Below are 26,138 nucleotides of genomic sequence, written 5' to 3' on the forward strand. Positions count from 1 at the left end.
ATAATGACTTATAAATTCATCCTACAAAGGATTCAGTGTTGAAACCTCTGGTCCTGTGCAGCATATTAAGAAGTGTGAGTGAGTGCCACTTATTGTATTGAGAAAAGCACACACACAAACAAACAAGATGAAGATAAAGTACACTAATCCCTCTAATGCATTTTTGAGTAAGCCTCATTTGTGGCTTGCTAATACAATTCTATCTACCAAGACACACTCTCTCATTATAGCCAGATAACACAATCTCTTGTGTTTTACAAAGTTTCAGTCAGACTAAATTACTGTAATGCAGCTACTTCATGACAGTTCAGTATGATGCAAGTCTATAGATCATTGAATAAACTCCCTCTTATGATCATTTCAAGTTTACGGTACAGCTATTATAGGTTAGTCCCATAGACCTCCATTGTAAGTGCAGGTAAAACCTGTTAAAACCAACTATTTTACCATATTAGGGGCTTTTAAAAAGTAACCAGTGATATGAAGGATGTGGCACTGATGCTGAAAAATTAAGGAATAATATTTTTAGGCTGGACTTAAGTGAAATAGAGTCTGGAATATACACTGAGCACACAATGTGTATCTTTGAGGATAGAGAGTACAGAACAAAAGAAAGACAAGAGAGGAATCCATGCAATGGAAATTTGTGTTCTGTCAGATTAAAGGTGCTGCCCTATTTGACTGAGAGTTGGTTTCCTCTCTAATGTACTAACACAACAAATGGCCTCCGACCATCCATACTGTTGCAAAATTGGAGAATATCTTGGGGAACACACTTACAAGCACACACAATAGTGACATAAATATAACATTGTCATAGGCTTAATTTGCAGGTGGGATGGATGGGACATGTCCCCACCACTTTTTGAATCATCTTGAGGCACGGATGTACCTAATACAAAATAAAATCTCCATTTGATTAGCCATTCATTCATTTGTGTTAAATAAGAGGCAATCTGCCGCTGGAATGTGTTGTTTTCGTGCTGAGTAATCGTTGCCGCCGTTCCCTTCCGAGGGAACTCCCGCTGCGTCGAGAATCGACACTATGGGGAATGCCTTAGCATGACGCGTCTGAAGCCTGAATAGAACTAGTCCAATCCTGATTGGTGCTGCGTGATGACGTCAGCCGTGACGTCGTATGTGACGGTGAGCGGAACTATTAAAAGGGCACCGGAACCCGGAAGCAGTAGCTTTCTGTCCTTCAGCAAGAGTTACATGTGAAACTGTCTGTCTTATTTGGTGTTGTTTGTTCGGTAAAAACAAGGTATTTTGTGATGGAGAAGAGTGCAAAGCAGTACACACAGTGTGCGTCCCCTTGCCCACGCTATTTAAGCGAGGGTGACACACACTCACTCTGTGTTGTTTGTTTGGGAGTGGAGCATGCACGGGCAGCGCTCGAGGGTGCTGCCTGTGCAAACTGTGAAACATTGCCCCTTAGAACGCTCCGCTCCCGCCTGAGCCTGTTCGATGAATCCCGCCGAGGCATCGCGGCGCTTGCATTCATGGGGATCGCAGAGAGATCTGGTGGATAGTGTTGAGACGGCTTCGGCCCTTTCCCAACACTCATCAGCCAGTTCTCAAGGTCCCGCTCACGGTTCGGGAGCCCGCCCTGCGGCTTCTCCCGACCGCAGAGAGGACCCGATGTTAGAACTATCTGAATCTGAGGATTTAGATGTTATTAACATCGAGGCAGGGGAATGTGAAACTCCATCACCACATTCGCCTGCCTTTGAGGAGTTGCTGGAGGTTGTGACTCGGGCTGTGGCCAAATTAAATATCGATTAGCCCCCAGAGAAGCAGGAAGCGACTAAAGCGCTAAAGCGATGAGCGCTTCCTGCAAGCCCGGTCACAGCCTTCGCGCAGGAGTCTCCCGTTTTTTTCCGATCTCCACACCAAGGTGTCGAGATCGTGGAATAAGCCCTTCTCCTCTCGACTTTCCAGCCCCGATGTACGCATATATTCTTCCATCATGGGGTCGAGAGAGAGGGGCTACGGGATGATGCCACGGGTCGAAGAGAGTTTTGCAAATCATCTCTCGCCCGATGCTGCATCATCTCGCAGAGCTCCGGCGCTTCCCTCCAAGCCCTGCCGTACCACTTCGGCTTTGGTTGGGAAAGCATATATGGCGGCGGGTCGGGCTGGGTCATGCTTGCATACGATGGGGCTTTTGCAAGCATAACAGGCCGACCTCCTCAAAGAGGTGGACGACAGCGGGGAGGTCTCCTTCGACGACATTCGCGAAATGCGTCGGGCGGTTGAATTGTCTCTCCTTGCTACCAAAGAGACGGCCCGTGCCATCGGCCGCTCTATGGCAGCATTGGTAGCTACGGAGAGACACCTGTGGCTGAATCTGTCGGGTATCGGTGATAAGGACAGGGCTGTTCTCCTGGATGCCGAAGTCCTCCAAACCGAAGGCAGATCTGAGGACTGTCATTCAGGCGAGGAAGGCTTCGTCGAAGAGGTCCTGATGCATTGCGCAGGCCTCTGAGGGTGGTCCCCTCCGTGATCGAGCAACAACAGCTCGCTCCTTCACGGAGCCCTCAGGAAATCGATGTGTGCTTCCCGCCGCTACGTGCGCTTCGGGACGCATCGCTTTCCAGCGAATGCAAGGTGCAGTGACCGCCCGTAAAAATGGCGGCTCCGCGAATTGGGTTCCCTCTCACGAGGTCTGCAGTAAAATTAAATCGGTTAGTTCCTGCCAATCAAATGCTTCAGGTCACCGATATCTCTACTATAACATCAGAGGTCAGCCCCGAGAGGCTGATCCCCCTGTCAGAATATTTAGACACCTGGAAGGGTCTTCAAAATATATCTCAGTGGGTCCTGCTCACAGTGGAAAGGGGGTACAGAATTCAGTTCGAATACCGTCCACCCAGATTCAGCGGAGTGGTTCACACGCTGGTCAAACCAGAGCAGGGTCTGGTTATGGAACAGGAAGTTCAGTCCCTCTTGGCAAAGGAGGCCATAGAACGTGTTCCTCCTCAAGATTGGGAAGCCGGAAAGATTCGCTTTCGGGGGAGTAGTGTATCAATACAGGGTTCTTCCGTTCGGCCTAGCACTTTCTCCTCGCACCTTCACGAAGTGCATGGATGCTGCTCTTGCTCCTTTGAGACTTCAAGGTATTCGCATCCTCAACTATATCGACGACTGGCTAATATTGGCACAGTCGCTGGAGTTGGCAGTTCAACATCGAGATGTTGTTCTGCATCACCTAAGGTGCTTGGGGTTAAGGCTCAATGTCAAGAAAAGTTCATTGATTCCTCTGCAGAGAACAACTTTTCTAGGGGTGGTTTGGGACTCAGTTACGATGCGGGCACAGCTGTCTCCCGCTCGTATAAATTCTATCCTGACCACAGTAACGAGCCTCAAAATAGGCCAGGCTATCACTGTCAAACATTTACAGAGTGTTTTGGGTCTTCTTGCAGCAGCGTCCAACGTAATTCCTTTTGGCCTGCTGTATATGAGGGCCCTGCGGTTCAGGACCAGAGGGTTTTCCCCGAGGGGGAACCCTTTTCGCACGATCAAAGTAACGCGCAGATGCCTTCATTCCTTGGTCATGTGGAAGAAACAGTGGTTCCTGTCCCAAGGTCCTGTGTTGGGAGCACCGTGTCAGAGAAAGATTTTAACCACGGATGCCTCCCTCACGGGCTGGGGTGCGGTAATGGAAGGCCGCCACACCAGAGGTCTTTGGAGGAACCATCATCTTTCTTGGCACATCAATTGCCTGGAGATGATGGCAGTATTTCTGGCTCTCAGACATTTCCTCCCGGACCTCAGGGGCCATCATGTTCTAGTACGAACGGACAACATGTCGGTAGTCTCATATTTGAATCGCCAGGGGGGCTTGAGGTCGCGCCCTCTGTGCAGACTGGCGCATCAAGTTCTCCTCTGGTCCCAGGGGAAGCTTCTGTCGATCAGGGCAATGTTTATCCCCGGGGACAGCAATTTGGGGGCAGACATCCTGTCGAAGCAGGGGCTGAGGCCCGAGTCGGTGGAGCTAATATGGAAGGAGTTCGGTCATGCGGAGGTGGATCTATTTGCCTCCCGAGAGAATTCTCACTGCCCGTTATGGTACTCCCTTACTCATCCAGCTCCTCTCGGATTGGATGCTATGGTGCAGACGTGGCCGAGGCTACGTCTGTACGCCTTCCCCCCCGATCGCTCTGCTCCCAGGGGTTCTAGAGAGGATCCGGCGGTACGGGATCAGCTTACTCCTAGTAGCCCCGTACTGGCCGGCCCGAGTATGGTTCTCGGACATCATGGTCCTCCTAGCAGGCCCTCCATGGCAAATTCCGATCAGGAGGGACCTCCTTTCTCAAGCAGAGGGCACAATATTTCACCCTCATCCAGAGCTATGGAAACTATGGGTCTGGCCCCTGAGGGGGACCAGCTCATAAATGAAGGTCTCTCAACCGAGGTTGTTGAGACCATCCTAAACTCTAGAGCCCCCTCCACGAGGAAACTTTATTCTTTGAAGTGGAATGTATTCTCTCTATGGTGTAGAGATCATTCTTTGGACCCAGTTAACTGCCCAGTGGCTTCAGCGCTGGAGTTCCTCCAGGACCGCTTCTCTGACGGGCTCTCCCCGTCCACGCTTAAGGTCTATGTGGCGGCCTTGGCTGCCTTCCACACGCCTTTAGGGGTGGGCACTCTGGGGAGACACCCACTTATTGTTCGTTTCCTTCGTGGAGCTAGGAGGATGAGGCCTGTCATCCAGTCCCGTATTCCCCCATGGGACTTGGCTGTGGTTCTCGAAGGGTTATCCCTGGCACCCTTCGAACCTCTGGAAGAGGTGTCTGAGAAATGTATGTCCTTTAAGGTAGCTTTCCTGCTTGCCATCACTTCCCTAAAAAGGGTTGGGGACTTGCAGGCTCTATCTGTCGCTCCTTCTTGCCTTGAGTTCGCTCCTGGTAAGGTAAAGGCTATTCTCCACCCTAGACCGGGCTATGTCCCTAAGGTGCCCTCAAATATGGCACAGTCTATAATTCTCCAGGCTTTTCATCCTCCACCCCATGTGTCGGTTGAGCAAGCTAACCTTCATTTACTGTGCCCGGTCCGAGCCCTGTAGGTCTATATGCATAGGACCTCAGGCTGGAGAAGATCGGACCAGCTGTTTGTGTGTTTTGGGGCGCCTAAGAAGGGTTCTCCTGATTCCAAACTGACTATAAGTAGATGGATTGTAGAGGCTATTTCGGCAGCTTACGAGGTGCGCAACCTGCCTTCACCTCTTCTGCTTAAGGCCCACTCCACGAGAGGAGTGGCCTCCTCTAGATCCCTTCTTGGGGGCGTTTCCCTTCAAGAGGTCTGTGATGCCGCAGGCTGGGCCTCCCCTCACACTTTTATAAGACATTACAGTCTGGATCTGCCCTCTACACCGGGTTCACAGGTTCTCTCGTCTTGAGTGTGCCAGATTGCTTCACACCAGGGCGTACTCTCTTAGTGTGGCGCAGTGGGCATTTCGTTCCCCGTAGTGTCGATTCTCGACGCAGCGGGAGTTCCCTCGGAAGGGAACGTCTCGGGTTACGTCTGTAACCCTCGTTCCCTGAGAAGGGAACGAACGCTGCGTCCCTCGGCCACACTCTTCGCGCCCCTAGAGACGACTTGCTTCGGACTATTGAAAGCTACTGCTTCCGGGTTCCAGTGCCCTTTTTATAGTTCCGCTCACCGTCACATACGACGTCACGGCTGACGTCATCACGCAGCACCAATCAGGATTGGACTAGTTCTATTCAGGCTTCAGACGCGTCATGCTAAGGGCATTCCCCTTAGTGTCGATTCTCGACGCAGCGTTCGTTCCCTTCTCAGGGAACGAGGGTTACAGACGTAACCCGAGACATTTTCAGAGGCGGAATGCAACAGTGTTCTCTTGGCGCACATGCACAGTCTTCACAAAGACAAACGCTTTAATCTATCGCTTAACAGCGCTCTATTTGTTCCGGTGAATTCACATAATAAAATGCATGTGTCCATGCTCTTTACATACAATCACATCTTTGCGATGAACATATTTGTATTTAATAAAAAATATATATATATATATATATATATATATGGCGTATTCTAATCCAAAATCCTCTCTGACACGCTTAACAAAAGTTCCTCCGCCAGACCATTACAAGGATTCCATGCGAATCTATGTATTTATTAACTGACGTGAAGAATCTCGTGATTAACAATATATTGTATTATAGTAGATGTAATGATGAAACTATTATCACGTTAAACATGACTTCTGTGTCAATAAATTAAAGTCAATGTACTATCGAAATTGATTTCTGGATGTTATTATTTTCTGCATTGATTGATTTGATTGATTTTGATTGATTTTTAATTTGATTGCAACTTTTCTTGTACATATTGTATTAGCAACCCCCCAACCCCCCCTCACCCCACACTTTTTAAAACAAAGTTACACCAATGATCATTGTACTGGAACTGGATATCTTACCTGTGTCCAGGTCCGAGGCATACAGGCGAGCCACAGGTGTGTTTATCTCGGTGTTCTCGAACACAGTGAAGGTGTAGGGGTCAGAGGTGAACTGCGGAGCATTGTCGTTAACATCTTCGACTGTGATTTCAACTTCTGCTTCACAGAAGCGTCCACCTCCATCCAGAGCACGCACCTTCATCTTGTGCACTTCTTCTTCCTCACGATCCAGAGGGAGAAGTGTTTTCAATTCACCTGATAATACAAAAACACACTTTATACTGTGTCCTAACCAGATGTGATAAGAATGTCACAATAGATAAAAGATAATAGATAAAAAAAAATTCTACCCAGCTGTGACTCAGTCGTGCTGAGTAGCCCTTCCCATTATGAAATCTCATTGGTCCAAAATTGGTCATAACTCTGTCAGAATGTGTTGCATCAAATGGTAAAAAACTTTTGGTTGCACAACAGTTTTTCACTTTCATGAACCTCTGCATTTTTGCAACCCTTTTAATTGAAGTTCTGTCATAATTTACTCACCTTCAAACCCTATAGACTTTGTTCATCTTCGAAACACAAATAAAGATGAAATCTGAAAGATTTCTCATTTAATTGACCATATTTAATGTGATCTATGAATGTGCATTGATAAATGGTTATGTGAATAAAAGCCTAAATTATATTCGTTCATCATATAAAGTGATCCTGTCGGATTACGTTTACAATCTATTTAGCAACTTTTTGAAGTGTCAAAGTTTTGGTTGCATGTACTTTCAGTGGAGGCAAAAATTAAAATTGTCTTCATTTGTATTTAAGATGAATGAAAGTCTTATGAAAATGGAACAACACAAGTCTGCGCAAATGATGACAATTTTCATTTTTGGGAGAACAAACACATTCTGTGAATTAGCATAAACTCTAGCTTTTAGGCACCCTGATGCTGCTTCCCCACACAAATAGTTTACTGCTCTCTCATTCTTCATGTCTGCAAAGTTGCTTTATGTATATTTATCATAGTTGTCGCTTGCTAAAAAAAAAGAAAAAAAGATTGACGTAGAGGAAATTTTGAACATCAGCTGGCATTGCACTAATGAACAAGATACAATCCAATTCCACTTCAAACTCTCTCATCTGTCAAGTCAAGAGGACACTCTAAGAATGCCCTTAAAAGAAAAGCAGTGAGCGAGGGAGACAGTCATCTCTGTGATGAGAAAATGATCTGACCTAATAATTTCAGCAAGCGTGAGCTACATTCCATTGAAGTGGTCACTAATTTAAAACTGGACTTTTGTGCGCCAGCTGTTTAATGTTGACCTTTTAGCTGGAGCACATCTCAAGAAAGAATGAATGCAGGGTGTCCAAAAGTTTCCCCTCGAGGGGAGCTAAAATCATCCTTGCGCTGACCGGCTTTATGAAACGGAAAATATTAAAGAGGAGAGGGATGGTGAGAAAAAGTAAGGGAGGATAAAGTACAGTCAGCATGTGGGCTGCTCGGAGAGTGAGCTGAGTGAGAAAAGAAGAAAAGGGAAAGTCACCCTTGGAAAAGCAGCCGCCAGCTTTCAGGGGTCTGGTTGGCTCGAACGAGAGCACTACTTGCATTGCTAACTTACTATAATGGTTCTCTTCTTTTCCATGATGGAACGAAGGGGTAAAAAAGTGAAGAAAATCCTCCATGCACACTAAACCCACACAGAAGAACAGTAGCGCTCCTTCAGTTTGTGAGCCAGCATTCCCTGCCTTCACACTCACTGTTATCAAAGAGCCAGTGAGTAGCTCCTTTACAAAAGCTTTTGTGTATTAGCAGTGTGACGCTGTCACAAACCCACTGTTGAGTTCTGCTCTCTTTCCGGCTGGAACCAATGTTTAATTCACACAGCTGAGAGACAGTTGACTAGAGTTAATAGCTGAAGTGGGGCAACACTTGCTGAAATGTTTATTAAAATATGTTGTGCAAGTATTTTTCTGTGATTAAAACAGGCAAGTAAAAAATTTAAAAGAATAATATCAGAAGCCGTAATAAAAGCCCAAGGGTGTACATTCTTCCCTGGAATTATACAAGTAATTAAATTAGAAATCATTATGGTTTTAAATGGGATGTGTTTGACTGCAGGCAAAAGCAAATGGTGCTGAAAATATTCTGTGGGTATGTGGCATATACAGTATTTGCTAGAAATCTTGGAGTAATCTTTGAGGACCAACAGACCTTCAAAGACCACATCGCAAAGACATGCAGGTTTGGACTACACAACATCAGGAAGATCAGGCCTTTCCTAACTGAGCATGCAACACAACTTCTCGTCCAGGCCCTCGTCATTTCTAGGCTTGATTACTGCAATGCTCTTCTGCCTGGACTTCCATCGTGTGCAATATAACCTCTACAAATGATTCAGAACGCTGCAGCACATCTGGTCTTCAACGAGCCCAGAAGGGCCCACGTCACACCTCTCTTTATATCTCTGCACTGGCTACCACTTGCTGCTCGCATCAAGTTCAAGGCATTGACGCTTGCTTTCAGATCTACAATAGGCTCAGCACCCTCCTACTTTCACTCGCTCTTACGAGTCTACATCCCTACCAGAAGCCTACATTCGGTAAATGAGTGACGGCTCGTGGAACCATCACAGAGAGGCACAAAATCACTCTCCAGAAAATTTTCGTTCACTGTTCCTTGCTGGTGGAATGATCTTCCCACCTTCATCCGGAATACAGAATCCCTGACAACATTCAAAAGACAGCTGAAAACTCATCTCTTCCGTGAGCACCTAACCTCATCATATATATAAATAAAAAAATGATAAGCTTTCTCTTTCCTTTAATCTCTCCCTATTGTAGCTTATTCTAATCAAAGCAATGTCTGAAACGGTATTTTGAGCAGAATGAGCACTTCTTGTGTTTGTTTGCCTCTTCACAATGAATAGCTTGCTGTATTTCTCATTTGTAAGTCGCTTTGTATAAAAGCGTCTGCAAAATGATTAAATGTAAATGTACAAGTATTTGTCTGGCTGTTGAGACAATGATCTTAGAACTACTGTTCAAAAGTTTGGGGTTGGTAATTTTTTTTTTATGTTTTAGAAAAAAAAGTATCTTATGATCACCAAGGCTGCATTTATTTGATCAGAAATGCAGTGAAAACAGCAATACTGATACATATTTTTCAAATTTAAAATAACTGTTTTCTATTTTAATATATTTAAAAAATAATGTATTCCTGTCATGGTAAACCATGAGACATTCTCTTTCAGGATTTTTAATGAATAGAAAGTTTAAAAGAACAGCATTTATTTGAAATAGAAATATGTTTCAAATATCGTTACTGTCAATTTTGCTCAATTTAATGCTTCCTTGCTGGAAAATTTATAATCTTACTGACCCCAAACCCTCTCACTGTGTGATAGTGAAAATGTTTGAATAGGGTCATGGGTACACACAAATCAAACACAACATTTTACCAAAGGTACACTTGTCCTATTCGACGTGCACATGCAAATACGAAAGCGTACCTGTCTCAGAGTCAATGCTAAAGTGCTCTGATCCAGACCCTAGCAACTCGTATGAGATCTGTGCATTGGAACGGATGTCGGCATCGGTGGCGGAGACCTGCAGGATCAGCCTACCAGCAGGGGAGTCCTCTGGGACGCTTTCCATATAGAATGACTGCAAAAAACAGAAAGGGAGACATGTGACAGGCAGAAGTGACTTCAAAAATGGGATGATAGGGCCAAAAAGAAGAGAGAAATTAAAGGACAGAGGAAGAGCTTGGTGATAATTGTAAAGCCAAATTGAAAAGAGGGCTAAAAGATTTTCACCACAGGAGTTCAATTAAATTAACATTATTCAAAAAGGATCACAATACGTAAAGGAAGCACATTAGCCCTCACAAAACCCTCTCTTAGTACAAAATCACTCTCTTTGTTTCTTAAATGCTGCATTTCACATAAGGACCTTTTCAAATCCCTCCTGACATTCTCTCTTTCTCTATAAGTCTCGTCCCATTTAGCATGCACAGCGGGTAGGCAGCACCCTCCCCTGAACTGACAGAATCAGACTACATGACATTTTGCTTCCTACACACACATACACACAAAACTAACTATCATACCTTCTCACAAATTGGGCTGTTGTCATTGGCATCCAAGACCTTGACTTCAACTACAGCCTTGGCTGTGAAGGTCCCGTCAGTGGCTGTAATGTTCAATAAGTAATTGTCCCTCTCCTCCCTGTCGAGAGGTTTCCGCACTGAGACCTTCCACTCGCCTTGAGTATGCTCAATGGCAAACTGCCCCAAGGGGTCTCCACCTTCAGAGAGAAAACATGAGAAATGTCAGTCAAACTAATGAACATGAATGTCAGATAAATTGACTATGTATTTGTGTGGTTTCCTGCAATATGTGTAGTAACTATAGTAGTTACTCAATTTATATCTGTTTTATTTAACAGGTCACTGTGAGATATCAGTGCAATGAATAATCTACAGCATTCATCAAGCTTCACTTCTTGTTTTCTTGGACTTCACAACAGTAACACAAAGCGTCTATATAAATAAGTGGCAGTGTGACTTGTTGTGCCAATTTCTGTCATCACTCTACGATCAGGCGAAGACGAGTGGATGTAATGAGACTGTTTTCTGTGCCAGACAGGGTTCATCTCATCTCCAGCTTGGCATCGATGTTTGCGTTAATTAATTATCACCAGAGCAGAAACATTCCCACTTTGTTTTAAAAGCGTCATTATAGGAAAATTATCCGGTTTTCAATTTAGAATCTCATAGTGATCTAAGTATTATTTACACAGAAATCCCTTTAAACGTGACAATTTGACCACTTCATAGGATATGTTGCAGTAGCTTTGAGTGGCTTCCCTCAGATTATTAATTGCTGGTGCAATAAATTATTCCATTATAAAGTAGTAAACTTAAACTACCCTTTCAAATTCAACTCAACTGCTAAAATTAAACTAGAAGTACAAAATCAACATCAGACCAACCTGTGATAAAGTAGCTGATTTGCTTATTATTGTCCTCTGTGTCCAGGTCTGTAGTGCTAAGAATGGCAATGACTCCACCAGGTGGGTCATCTTCGCTTACTGTGCCCTTATAGATCTCTGCTGTGAACCTTGGGGGGTTGTCATTCACATCTACCACTGTGACATCCACCTTGGTACTGGTCATCAGCTGTTCTTTGTCTCCACGGTCGGTGGCTAAAACTGAAACAGTGTATTTATTTCTCTTCTCACGATCAAGTTCCTTTAATGTGGTAATCCATCCAGTTTCACTGTTGATTGCAAACAATTCTGCTATGTCCCTTGTCTCTTGGTTGGGATCGAGATTGTAAACCACATGGCCATTAGTGCCTGAGTCCAGGTCTGTGGCCTTTACCTGTATAACAGAAGTGCCATCTGGGAGATTCTCCACAACGAAAGCTTCATAAGGGTTTGACTCAAAGAGCGGTCGATTGTCATTTACATCTTTGACCTGGATACTAATATCCACAGCGGAGACAACTTTACTGCCATCATATTCGCTTTGTACTTGCAGGGATAGCTGATACCATTTGGTGCTCTCGTGGTCAAGCTTCTTCTCCAGCTTCAAAGATCCTGAGTTGGGGTCAACCACAAATACCTCATCCTGGTTGCTCTCAGGAGTATTCCCTTTCACCAGGCTGTAAAAGATTGGCTGATCACTTTCGGCCTGAATGACATCTATTTCTGAACCAAGAGGAAGATCTTCATCTATGGCAAATCTGTAGTGGGACTCTATGAACTTTGGCACTGGGACCTCGGGTGCAAGAATTCTGACATAGACGGGAACAACAGAGGCCTTGGTAGGATTTCCGCCATCTTTTGCTCGCACGAGAAACGTGTATAGTTGGTTCTCCAATCCAATGAGGCTTTCCTTTGTTACAATGACACCACTGAACTGGTGGATTTCAAAATTCTCCTCAACATTGTCTGTATCTGCTTCCATAGAATAGATGATGTCAGCATTACTACCTTCATCCATGTCGGATGCTGCAATCTTAAGTATGGTTGTTCCTCTTGGCATGTCGGAAGCAACATTAACTCTGTAATCAGCAGCTCTGAACTGGGGAGCATTATCATTAATATCCGTTAAGATCACATTTACAGTGCAGAAGCCAACTTTGCCACCACCATCTTTAGCAATTAAGGAAATCGGAATCACTTTCTCCAATGCATTCTCTCGGTCAAGACTCTCCAAAGTAAAAATCTCTCCATTCTCAGAGATTGAGAACTTGTCTTTAGCAATGTCATTGACTATATGGTAGGTGAGTCTAGCATATGTGCCTGAGTCTTCATCTGTTGCTTGAGCCTCGGCCACCATTGTTCCAACCGGTGAGTTCTCAAGAAGCTCAACCACGTAATCCACCTGGTTGAAGGTAGGATTGTGGAAGTTAGCACTAATAACATTGACCTTCACAATAGCTGAGCTTCGGAATACACCATCTGATACAGACACATTGATGTTATAGAGGGACTCCAAGTGGGGTTTCCGGTGGTTTGATATGACTATAGCCCCAGTCTTTGTATCTATAGCAAAGTTTTGTCCTTCATTTCCTGATATAATTGAGAATTCAAGTTTACCCCTATCCGAGTTGTCAACATCAGAAGCCTGAACCTGGGTGACAAAGTGGCCACGGGGGGCCAGTTCACTGACCGTAGCATCATAGACATTCTGTGAGAACATTGGAGCGTTGTCGTTAAGGTCTGTTACATCAATTAATACTATGACCTCACTGGAAAGGGCAGGCACTCCACCATCCACTGCTCTAATTATCAGTTTATGTGAGGGTTTTTCTTCGTGGTCAAGCATCTGAGTTGTCCAGATTGTGCCCGTGTCACGGTCGATGCTAAAGTAATAAGAGCTCTTGTCTTTATCTTCAACAATCTGGTAAAAGAGCATTTTGTTGTTACCAGTGTCAGCATCTGTAGCTGAGACTTGCAATACAGACGTCCCAATCACTGATGCTTCAGAAAGACTTGCATTGTACAATTTGGTAGAGAAAACAGGTGGGTTGTCATTAACATCTTCCAAGATTATATCAACAAAGACTTCAGCTTTGGCACCAGTTAGCGAGTCGGTAGCCCTTACGCTAAGTTTATAGGCTGGGTGGGTCTCAAAATCCAAAGGCTTTAAAACCTGCATGACACCAGTATTGAAATTGATGGAAAACTGGTTGAGAGGGTCTCCTTCTGTGATTGTGTACACAATTCTAGGGCCTTCTGAGTCATTAGCCTGAATGTGTGCAATAGGTGTTAGCAACTGTATGCTCTCTGGGATCTCCAGACTGTAGAAGGCTTTCTCAAACACAGGCATTGCTTTGTTTACAACCATTATTGGCACTTCAACGGATGAGGAAAGTGGTGGTTCACCTCCATCTCTAGCTACAATGGTGATTACAAATTCAGTGTTAAGTGAGTCTTTCTCAAGCTTCTTTGTAAGTGAGATTTCACCATCCATGCTGATCTGAATAAACTCATTTAGCTCCTGGAGATCGTAGTTGATTTCAGAATTTCTGTCAATATCTGCATCAACCGCAATCACTTTTGTGATGACATGACCCACCTCTGTGTCAACCTGCACTAGTGCCTGATAGGGTAAATTGACAAACACAGGTGGGTTGTCATTGACATCCTCAATTATCACAGTGACGAGGACATGGGTTACATCAGATGACTTGTCTTCTCTGGTCACCTCGACCACAATATCAAATACGCCTTGCTCTTCTCGATTAAAGGGTGTGCCTGTAGTTGAGAGTACTCCCGAGGTACGGCTTATTGTGAATCTCTTATCAGGGTTCAGAATGGTATAAAACAAAGGCTCATTGACTTGGTTTCCCACTGCAGCTATTACAGCTAAAGTCTTCTTCTCTAAGGAATTTTCTGGCACAGAGGCCTTATAAGATTCTTGGGTGAACCTCAGAGTACTCTCCTTATTCTCTCTGACATTTATTTTTACTAAAGCTGTTTTAGAAAACCTGCCATCAGACACCCTCACTCTGAGCTCATACCTGCTTCTAAGCTGAGTGACATTTTGAATAGTGATAACCCCTGTGACCGGGTCCATTTTAAACTTTTCTCCAATATTGCCTTCAACAATAGAGTAAAACAGCCTTGAATTTGGACCAGAGTCTGCATCTGATGCATTGACTGAGATCACTTCCACTCCTTTGAAAGTTGGCACCAAGACTGTGGTTTCATATAGATCTTGGCTGAACTGAGGCGGACAATCATTGATGTCCAGGATCTGAATCGTCACGTTAACTGCCTTCTCTGCAAAATGACGGGGGATTCCCATATCGTGGACTTGAACAGAAAAGCGAAACACAGATCTTTGTTCATAGTCCAATTCGCTGATGGTTCTGACTGCACCAGTGCTAGAGTCGATTGCAAAGTAATTATGGGCAAATGGCTCCACAATCTGATAGACCAGCCTCGAGTTAGCATCACGGTCTGTGTCTAACGCACGGATGACAAGTGGTATGTTGTCTTTGGTAAGGACTACACTGTTGACTGGAGAAGACTCGCTGACCATTCCAGTGAACTCATCTTGAATGAATACAGGTGCATTGTCATTCTCATCCTTTAAGTGAATCAGCAGAGTAGTGTTACTTGCCAGACCGGCCATGTTGGTTCCCTGAATGGTTAGTTTGTATGAAGGAATAGTCTCATAATCCACAACCGAATGGGTCACAACCACTCCAGAGTTGGGGTTGATGTCAAATGCTCCATTCACGTTTCCGTCTTTGATCTGATAGAATACTGATGATTGGCTGTTAGCGGTAACCAAACTTACAAAGGTTCCAGGCAAAGCAGTTTCACTGACCTCAGCAGAAAACTCATTCTCTGAAAATTTAGGGATGGCATTGTCAGAAATAGTGACAGTTATGGCAACAGCAGCAGTAGCACTAAGAGGTGGTATGCCTTTATCAGAGGCTTTCACAGTTAGCTCAAAATGGTTCTTGTTGCTACGGTCCAGCTCCTTTCCCACACTGATGGTGCCCAGGATAGGATCAATGGCAAAGGAATTGGCAACATTTCCTTAGAAGAAAAATGAAAAAGATGCATCACTCAGATTTCATTTTCAGGACTTTTTAGAACTCATTCATTTAAACCTCTGGTGTAAAACTTTAAACTTTTGAGAGGAAAGTAAAACAATCATGGATGCATTTATTCAAAGTCATTTTGTAAGCATAAATCTCTCTGTTTGCTTTATTTATACTGAATATTTGAATTTGCAGTTAGTCGATGAAAGGAAGAGGCTGTATTGACTAATCAGCTGCCTAAGCGTCAGTCATTCATTATGTTATCTGAACAATGTTTGCTGTCTCACACACACATACACAGTACATTTCAATTAGCTTCTGTAATCTCAGACATTTCAAATATGGGCATTCTCAAAAGGCCACTTTGCGTCATTTCTGTGTTATGCTCTGCTTTCAAAACTCTCACACAAAAAGCCAAGGACTGCAGGATCCTTGGCTGCCACATTCAATAGCTCCCACATTTTCAACTCTAAGTGGCCAGCATGGGCCGCTCCTGTGGCTCTCTCAACAATATCCCCATGTTAAAACTAAGACGGCATGATAGGCTTTCAAACTTACAGTCTGTTTCTACTTGCCTTTTCCATGTTCAGACATTTCATAAATCATATATATACAAATGTAGTTTCCTGGACAAATTGGATTAACGTCAAGAGCAATCAAATTAATCAGATTTATTACCTGACTCAATGATATAGATGATCTCAGCATTCTGGCCTTTGTCTTTGTCAAGAGCAGAGACCTGAAGCACCACAGAGCCGATGGCAGCAGATTCAAACACACGGCCCACATATGGTGAACCAGAGAACCAAGGTGCATTGTCATTGGTGTCCTGCACATTTACAATCACACGCACCAGGTTCCGCTTTACAGGAATGTCCTGATCTCGTACCTGCAGTGTGGAGGGCAGAAAGGATAAAAAAGCAATTCTCCAGTCATTTTAACACTTTAATTACCAGCTTAAGTGAAACACATCAAAAACTTGCAGTGTCTAATGAATTAAAGCAAATACAAACTGCCAGTAAAGTTTAAACTGATGGATGACTGACTGGCTGAACCTTTCTAAATCAGACAGAAAAATCAATTGGACAGATGATGTAAATAGCAGACCACATGATCTTACCATGACAGTTAGAGTATGTTGGTGCATGGTTTCATGGTCTAGTCTCTCTGCGGTGTACAACACTCCTGTTCCAGGATCTAGTCTGAACTTGCGTAGACTGAATGGGTCAGTGCTGCTGAGGAGGGTGAAGGTAAGCTTGTTCTTTTCATCCTGGTCTGAAGCTGTAATCTGTAACACTTCTGTCTCGGGTGGGATATCTTCAGGGACATCCACTTCATACTTAGACTTAGAGAACTGAGGTCGATGGTTGTTGGTGTCAATTACTTTAATAAGAACCTGTAAAAACATACAATAAAAAGTAAATATTTTACGTAGGAACTGTAAAGCCTTGTTAAAAGTATGTACAGTGAAACAATTTATTTTCATTAATAATGATATGATAATGATAACATTACTATGATCATTGATCACATCACTGAAATTCTATGAGGCATAGTTAAAACCATAACAAACTAAACAAGTAAAATATCTGCCTTACAGAGACCACTGTAAGAGGGGCAACAGGAAGAGAGTGAGAGACTGCATCCTACATGTACACCCATATACAAATTCACCAAGGCTGAAATTCATTCAGCATTTAAAAACTGTAGAACAAAACTGTTAATTTGTGAAATAGAAGAAGATCACAGAGACAGTAAGGATAGGTCAGTCTAACAGCCAGCTAATTGTTCAATGCTGTTGACTAGTGAGTATATCTACATTTATAATTTTTTTAGTAAGGACTAAGGATGCTTTTAAAAGGATTAAATAAAAGACTTAACCTCACATCTCTGTGCCTGTCAACTCAGGTAAACCCTCTCAGGGAAGCTGGGTGTCTAAATTATTCCACTTTAAAGCACCGCCACTGCAGCCATCAAAGCACAGCTTTTGTAACAAATATTCAACAATATATTTCTAGACAATTACTACTAGGTTTCAAATCACCTGCTTTGAACAAGGTTGTGAATAATCTGTAGTTCTCTGATTGTTTATGAGGGCTATGATGGCTGCATGCAAATTTGAATAAAAGTTATAGTTATCCACTTGTTAAGTCATGACATAATGAATTTCTGTATGGAGATAAAGTTTAGGATCATGATTTTTCTGGTCTGGAGTACTACAGCACACTATGAGTGTATATTAGCAATATGTATATCTGGGATTTGATAGAGTGTTTGAAGACTGAAATAATTACATGTGACATTTGTAGAATATCTGTCAGGTACCTTTCTGATCAATGTTTAGTTGACATAAATAATCAGCCTAATTATACAGAGCATTTTTAAGACAGATTAGTCAGCTACTAGTTGTTTAGAGACCACACACAGACTAGGTTGTAGATTGCACATCATGACATTGCACTTCATTTATGTTTGCTGTCCATTACCTCAGGGAATCAGAACTCCTATGGCTGCTTTAATATTGACTGGATCAATATCATAAATAACTCAGGCAATAATTTAAATGTCTGGTTACTTATGAATTACATTCAGCAATTATTGTCAGCAAACCGACATGAATCCAAATGAGTTGTTACTGGTTGTGATTACCATTGCATGTTGACATTTTCTATGGTTAGGAATGATTGTATTGTGAATGCACTGGATGTGTTTCATTAACAGTTAAAAGTCCTACAGCGAGTGAAATGCCAAGGTTATTCCACTGCATACTTATGAGCATTTTGACTTTTTAGCGATGCTCAATGCACACACTTCTTCTGCATCGGCTTATGCTAGTATAGATAGCTCATTTAAGCACAGACACATTTTCAGTCTATACTAGCAGCTGTGTTTATACAATCAGACATACTTTTATAAAACCAGGATGGAAAACAAAGTATTTAAATGCATTGAATTATTAAAGATCAACATGCCAGCCATCAGGTGGCGCCGTTTTGCATAAAAAAAGTTGCAGCTCATCGGATCCACTGATTCAAACCAGAATCCTCAGAAATAGATTGGCCACATATGTGTCCCTCTAGTGACATATGTTTTCAAGTGACTGAACGGGAGTGAAAGTAGGAATATGAGGGACAGTTTTAGTATGTCACAGAGTTACGACTTTACCGATGAATTTACTGATCAGCAACCGTAAAAGAGTGCATTGTCTGGAAAGCATGACACTCTATTCTAAGCGTCATATTTCACTCATATTTGTGCTGTGTTAATTCAGTGACATATCAATCTATTAAATTTCATACATTAGATCCTTTTATTAACATTTTTATTTATGTGCATATAATTCTAAATCATATTTTATATTCATTACATTTCCGAGAGCTCAGTTATTAAAGAAGCAGGGCAGATAAATAAGCATCTCTTCATGCATTTCTCACTGAGGTCAGAGCCACTTTTATGAGGCGTCACACTAGACCAGGGGTAGGCAAGTTTGGTCCTAGAGAGCCGCTGTCCTGCAGAGTTTGGCTCCAACACTGAAAAAACCTCACCTGCCTATAGCATAGTCAGTGGTTCTCAACTCCAGTCATCGGGACCCACTGCTCTGCACATTTTGTATGTCTCTCTTATCTGACACACTCAGTTCAGATCAAGGAGTCTCTCCTAACGAGCTGGTGATCTGAATCAGGTGTGTTAAATAATGAGACATAAAAAAATGTGCAGAGCAGTGGGTCCCAAGAACTGGAGTTGAGAACCACTGGCCTTAGTAATCCTGAAGACATTGATTAGCTTGTTCAGGTGTGTTTGATTGGGGTTGGAACTAAATTCTGCCGGACAGCGGCTCTCTAGGACCGAACTTACCTACCCCTGCACAAGACCAACGCGAACTCGTGAAGTGAGTCAAATGTAAAACTGGTACTGAAGATTGGTCTCTGCTGCGCATTTGCAGCATTTTCAGTTATAATCGAAATACGATATAGCAATGCATTACCATGTATCAAATCTAATGTATATCTAATAGCGAGGTACTTGCCAGCTGTACTCTAAATCATCATTTGCCTTAAATGAAACATCTAACATATACTACTACTACTACTGTTCAAAAGTTTGAGTGAGTAAGATTTTTAAGTCTTTTAGGCTCAACAAGGCTGCTTTTATTCGTTCAAAAATACAGAAACATTTCTTATTATTATCACAATTGAAAACAGTTTTTCATTTTTTAGTAACAATGTAAAAGTCTTTACTGTCACTTTTGAACAATTTAATGCATCCTTGCTAAATAAAAGTATTAATTTCATAAAAAACGAAAACAAACTTGTGCTTACCACAAAATGAAACATACCAAATATATATATATATATATAGAAACAAACTTAGTTGTTAGCTGCCACTTACTCTCACCTCAAAATTAGCCCATGTGGGTGTGGGTGTGGACAATGCTCGCACTTGTCCTGACAGCATCAGCACATCCCCTGTCCCTTAAGAACATGTTTGGTTTTATCGAATGCCAAAGGTCAGGGAAGAGAAATCTTAGCCCTTTTCTCTCTTCTCTTGCCTTCTTTCTCACACCTTTCCCTGGAGGCATGCCGCCTGGCCCTGGCAGCCTGGCTTTTTTTTTCTTTTGTAAATCATGCCAGCACAGACAGTCAACTGAAAGCACCAGTGTAAATAGATCAAGCTTGTAGCTTGTATTTGTTTATATTCTGCCTGCTTTCCATGATGCTTTCTAAGCAGCACGACAGGCTTTGCGACTGTGATGCAAATGTACAGGGAAAAAAACTCAAAGGAGCTTCACTAATGTCTAACACACAGAGAAAGAAGGACAGATGGAGGGATTCGAGAGGAAGTGGTGAGTGAGGGAGTGATTAAAGGAAAATATCAGAGAGTGTGAATGACAGATGAAGGATGTGAATGTGAAAGACAGAAAAGGAGAAAGATGAGGAACAGAAGGGAGGCACAATAAGAATAAGAGAGAGAGAGAGAAGCAGAGGAATGTATATGAAAATTATACATTCCTCTGTATAATACAGTATATATGAAAATTAAGATCTGTGTGAAAATGATTACACACACACACACACACACACACACACACACACACACACACACACACACACACACACACACACACACACACACACACACACACACACACACACACACACGAGATGATCCATAAGGTATGTTATATATGTTATATATATACACATGGAACATACCACCGATACTTTTAGCAACAGATGTAATTTTAAACTTTTAGACTAAATTGAATTTTAAAACTAGTCACATTTTAGTCTCTTGAAAATTGTTCCGTTTTGCAGTCATAATCCAATTTGTTCAGCTAATCTCTAATGCTTGACCTCCGTGGTCGCCTCAATGCCTTGTTTGTCTCGATCGGTGTTATTGAATCATAGGCATGCACGTACCTTGAAAACTCTCACACAACTATAGGCAAGCTATTTATTAGATTTAACATCCTTATTCTGCCAGGCACAGGTATTGTGGCACGTGTAGTTATTATATTACACTACAGTTCAAAAGTTTGGGGTCAGTAAGATGTTTTTTTTGTATATTAAATTTATACTTTTATGTAGAAAGGATGCATTAAATTGATTACAAGTAGCACAACTTTCAACAATGAATCATCTTAAAATAATTTCTGAGTAGCTGGAGTAATGGCTGCATTTTAAAATATTAAATTAATAAACCATTATTTTAAATTGTAATATTTCACAACAAATAAATGCAGACTTGTGAGCATAAGAGACTTATATATAAAATATCAGTGGTGAGCCATCAGGGCCTAAACACTATCACAATCACTGACTTGCACCTTAATATATTTTTTCCATGAAATTATTAAACTATTGCTAATAGTCCATTCTCTTAATTTCATAGCTTTTCTCTTGGTTGCGCTGCTTCCAGTAGTGTATATTTATTTTAGAGCTTTTATCCAATCATATTTCAGTCATCATGTGTTGCCAGGGTCAAAGAAATATGCATTGAGGCCTTCAGAATCAATAGTGTGGGCGCCGTTAGCTTAAAATGAGTGGCAATGAAACCGTTGCTTTAACCAATCAGATAATCAGTCAGATTTAATCAGCCAATCAGATTTCGATTTGACTGCATTGGGGCCATCTAGCCGGCGTACAATAATGTCGGCATTTTCACGTGCTTTAATTGGATGGTCAGAGTTCATACTATCACTGGTAGTCAGAGCTAGCTAACCGTATCTGTAGTGAACTGCGTAAAATATATTCCTGTAGATTTAATTGTTTTTCAACCCACATATGAATGTTTCTTTCCCTCCTCGACCCCCAGCAGGTTCAAACCTACTGGAAAAAATCCCTTATTCACCCTTATCCAGCTTAACGCAGAGTCACAGAACTCTATTCGATCTGTCCGGGTAAAAACAGAACTGACTGTAATGTATGCCAGGTCTGATTTTGAAGGCAAAAGTCCCACTGATCTGTGTGAGAGCATGGGTCAGCTGTACACATCGTCATGTGTTGGAGTGACTGTCCCTGTGTCCACTGCTTCTGTCGAGCAGACACTGAGTCTCAGCCCTAAAGCGAAATAAACCTTATGCCAGAAATACGACGGACAGACTCGACTTTCAGCATTAGCCTCGATAGACTTATTGTTGGAACTGAAATGCTGAAACTGAAATAAAAAGTATTTTTGAGGAAAGAAATTACGATGTTTGTTTTTTTTTTGGTAAAAAATAATCAGTAGGTTTGGTGAGTATAATGCTTTTTTTTGTCCCCCATTTTTTCCGTGGTGAATATAATTTTCTTCTTAATTTTTCTTTTCAATTTATGATCGAATGTTTTTTCCAAAAATTCTAACTATTGTAACCCTTGAACGACAAGACAAGGGAGGCTCCGTTTCTGAACTTATAATCGGAACGCAAGAATCACTGTAGCCTACACTAACGCACAAGCCGAACTCACTCGCTCATTTCTCTCTACCCAGCCTTTTCTGAACTCACCGCATTAACCCTATAACTGCCGGTGCAGAATAAAAACAGCAATTTCACAACAATTATAGAGAGTCTGTGCGCTCCTACACTATTAAAAGTTATTAATTCTGGTAGGACACCACTGAAGGCATAGGTGTGAAATGCACTGCCCCCCACTGTAAAATATATATATCTTACGGACCCAAAACTTAATTCATGAGTTTTGATTGGGTGTCACTCAGTGAGTATTTTTTTCTGAAGGGCATTCCCTCAAAGAAAAGTAAGAAATCACAGGCAGAAATGGGCACTGTTCACCCAGATCCCCATATTTCTTTGTATGTGACATGTCTTAGGGAAAATGACTTTGGCACAGTCGCAAACACACAGGGTTGCTACACATTCTCTCAGAAGGCCTAAAATAGGATTATACCCAGCATACACTTTCCTCCCCCTCTGCATTCTTTTCTTCCCTTCCAAAATAATCATAATCCCTCATTGCCTGTCTGAAATGTGGTGCTTTTGTTGAGATTGGGGTGAAAGAGAGATAAAAAAGAAAGAAGTGTAGATATGAATGGCAAAAACAATGAAAATAGAGCATGGAGAAGGTCTGGCAAGCCCATGTGGAATACACATGACTTTGATTTAAACAAAGATATGCGGCTCCACAAGGAGGAGAGAGCTAATCGCTTCAGGAGAGGGTCACTAGACATTCAAAAGGCAAAAGTGGAGCCTGAATACAGATTATGATTAAAAACATACATTTGGTGGGTTGCAGGGGTAACAAAATTCATTCACATAAATCAATCAGCTGTAATCAGTTCAAGATTGTGTTTTATTTCAAACACAACTGGCACATGATATAGTAGTAGATATACTCCCTGGGTCAAATGCTGAAATTGATTTTGGAACCTGCTCGTATTTAGAAGGAGCTGTTCCAAAACAAGTGCTTCTCGTAGCCAAACTCATTAGTTGGTCAATGAAGAAATCAAAGATGAAACAAGTTTCAAATGGGTTATATTACCTATTACTCATCCATCTTGCTCTAGCTTTGTAATGCGTGATGAAAGCTTGCAGGAGTGCACTTCATATCGCCTCTTTAATGTTTTAAGGGCAAATATTTGCTTGATTTGTTTGTTTGGCCTAGTTTGCTTTCCAGCACCTGCCTGAGCATTTACAGAGATATTAGAAAGTGTTGAGTATAACAGACTTTTGTCATTACTAATTAGCCAGCAAGCTGAAAACTCCTGTCAGGGTGATCTAATGTACCAAGGATGTCTGCAAAACTCTAGTCTGAGTTCAACCAGTACTGAGACACCTGGCAAATAGTAAAACAAGCTATAGATTCTGCAATTTAGTTTTGTTTATAGTATCAGTTAGCAGTTAATGTCAAGGTAATATTTCATCACAAAAAAAGGAAATAATAAGAAATTGTTTTTTGACTCATATTTTCTATTCTATTCTATTATTTGTTGTATTAAGAAAATACATTATGTTCCTGTTTTTTATTTTAATAATTATTTCCATTTATTCATTTAGCTGATGCTTTAATCCAAAGCGACTTACAATTGCTATATATGTCAGAGGTCGCACGCCTCAGGAGCCACTAGGGGTTAAGTGTCTTGCTCAGGGACACATAGGTGTCTCACAGTGGATTCGAACCTGGGTCTCTCACACCAAAGGCATGTGTCTTATCCACAGCGCCATCACCACCCCACAATTATCTTTACAGTTATGTCAAAAAATTGCAAAATTGGGGCCTGCATGAATACTGTAAACAAAAAACAAAACAAAAAAAATGCTATGGTAGTAACTGCTTACATGTAATCTGGACTATGTGACAATAAATACATGACATTAGATTATATTACATTTTAAACTACTCGTAATCAGACTACAGTTATTTTTCTATTGATTACATGATTACATGTTATTCTCACAATGACAGTAAATTATTAAAAATGTACTAATTCTACATCTTAATTATTCTTACACATTAATTATTATTTGAATTAATACTCAGTGAGTCATTTAACCATGTATTAATGTCTCAGGGAGGTTTTTGTCTTTCAAACTCATTAAAATTTACAAATTCATGTCATTTCATATTTACACACAATGCAGGTATTCCCAAACTTTTTTTGTCAGCTGAACTCCTTTTTCCTTATATATTTACTTGAAGCTGGCCCTTAGATTTTAAGTTAAGTTAGGTCAATAATAAAATGTTTTATGATTTATTTTGGTTATTTATTGGTAATATTTATTAGCTATTAATAATGATTTAATTACTTAATAGCTTTTCATTAAACTCACAAACCCCTGAAATTCCTTCTCGAACCCCAGTCTCGGAAACCCTGACGTAGTGTAATATTTAATGCACTTCATGTTGTTGAAGATAAAAAAAAATAAAAAAAAGGAATACATTTTCTTTCTATTTGTATTTTTTTTATCAATCTGGTAACAGATTATCCTACTCAAATCAATGTGATAAATGAGTCAGGTCTTAATTATGCTAATGTTCTTTGCCTTTTAATTTTGGGGTGAAATATGATCCAAACAAGCTGTGAGAATCCCCCAAAAGCTCTTTTCTGTTGTTGATTTTCAGACTTACTAAAGATTTTAATACCAGTTTTTATTACGGGGGACTAAACAGAATAGATCAGCCAACAAAACTCACATTAGACACGCAATCACTGATTTACAGCCAGATTAATATTTCCCATCAAAGCCTCAATCGTTATAGGTCAACGAATACATAAATTAACCTCAAGCACTAATTATCAACACATAAACATGATAAACCCAAAAAAAGAAAAATGTGTGCACAAGCAGCTCCAGGCAAAGCCAGATGCAGGGCACTGAAGTCTGCACTCTGTGTCCTGTGAATGTGACAACTGTAACTGATTTGACTTGAAAGGTTTGCGGGCCCAACAATAGTTTCAGATTAAGCAGGGTCGATCGAGAGACACTTTGAAGAGCTGCAGCGCAAGGACTCAGTGTTATGCCACTGCCTTTGTGTTTGGACATTTTTGTCAAGAAGAGGGAGAGATATTTGGAAGGGGTGGGGGGAGCGTCAGTTCAGGATATTCGTGGCAGTTAATTTTGCGTGCAGGAATGTATGTGTTTGGTGGTATCGTTGGCCACAGTGGTCTGCTTGATCACAAGAGAGTTCCGACAGTGTTGCCTAAACATATCCCGGGATGGGGGTTGGGGAGCCGCTCACAATGCAGGCTCTGTTCACGAGAGCGAGGGCAAAAACATGGCCCTCGTCCAGAGAGCCCCACTCTTCAGTGACCTCTTTAGGACCATATGCAAAGATTTACTCGTGCTCCAACAGGAAATCAGTACATAAACTATGTGGCCAGTTTAGAGGTGATATAAATGATGTAGGGAAGACCAGGAGCAACGTGTTTTACACTTTCTGTCATAACTCACAGACTACTACAAATCTTCCTGGTAATATTCCAGTAAAAAAGCAACCTTACCGATAATGGACTTTTGAGAATGATGAGATCATACTATCAAATAAAAGGTAAATATAAAAGGTCAGAGTTTTACATTCTCCTCCAACTACATTATATTAACCATTTAACTCACAAAAAAGCGTGCCTCGAAGTAGTAATGTTACTTAAATACACCTTAGTCTCACTTATTTGGTACTAACTAGTTTAGCTTTTAGGAATGTGTACTTATAACA

The 26,138-nt window shown here is 41.6% G+C and overlaps 1 protein-coding gene across 1 annotated transcript in view; it reads right to left on the reverse strand.

Moving 5' to 3' along the window:
* fat1a (FAT atypical cadherin 1a) overlaps positions 1-26,138 on the reverse strand; it is a 116,603-nt gene that overhangs the window by 22,871 nt on the left and 67,594 nt on the right. Inside the window, 6 exon segments of the mRNA XM_077204962.1 lie at positions 6,449-6,682; positions 9,931-10,084; positions 10,530-10,726; positions 11,414-15,484; positions 16,168-16,378; positions 16,610-16,885. Of these exon segments, the coding sequence (XP_077061077.1) occupies positions 6,449-6,682; positions 9,931-10,084; positions 10,530-10,726; positions 11,414-15,484; positions 16,168-16,378; positions 16,610-16,885 (5,143 nt within the window).

This window comes from Siphateles boraxobius, unplaced genomic scaffold (genome assembly GCF_051911475.1).
Source record: "Siphateles boraxobius isolate OS27281-9 unplaced genomic scaffold, OSU_SipBor_1 53, whole genome shotgun sequence".
NCBI lineage: Eukaryota > Metazoa > Chordata > Actinopteri > Cypriniformes > Leuciscidae > Siphateles > Siphateles boraxobius.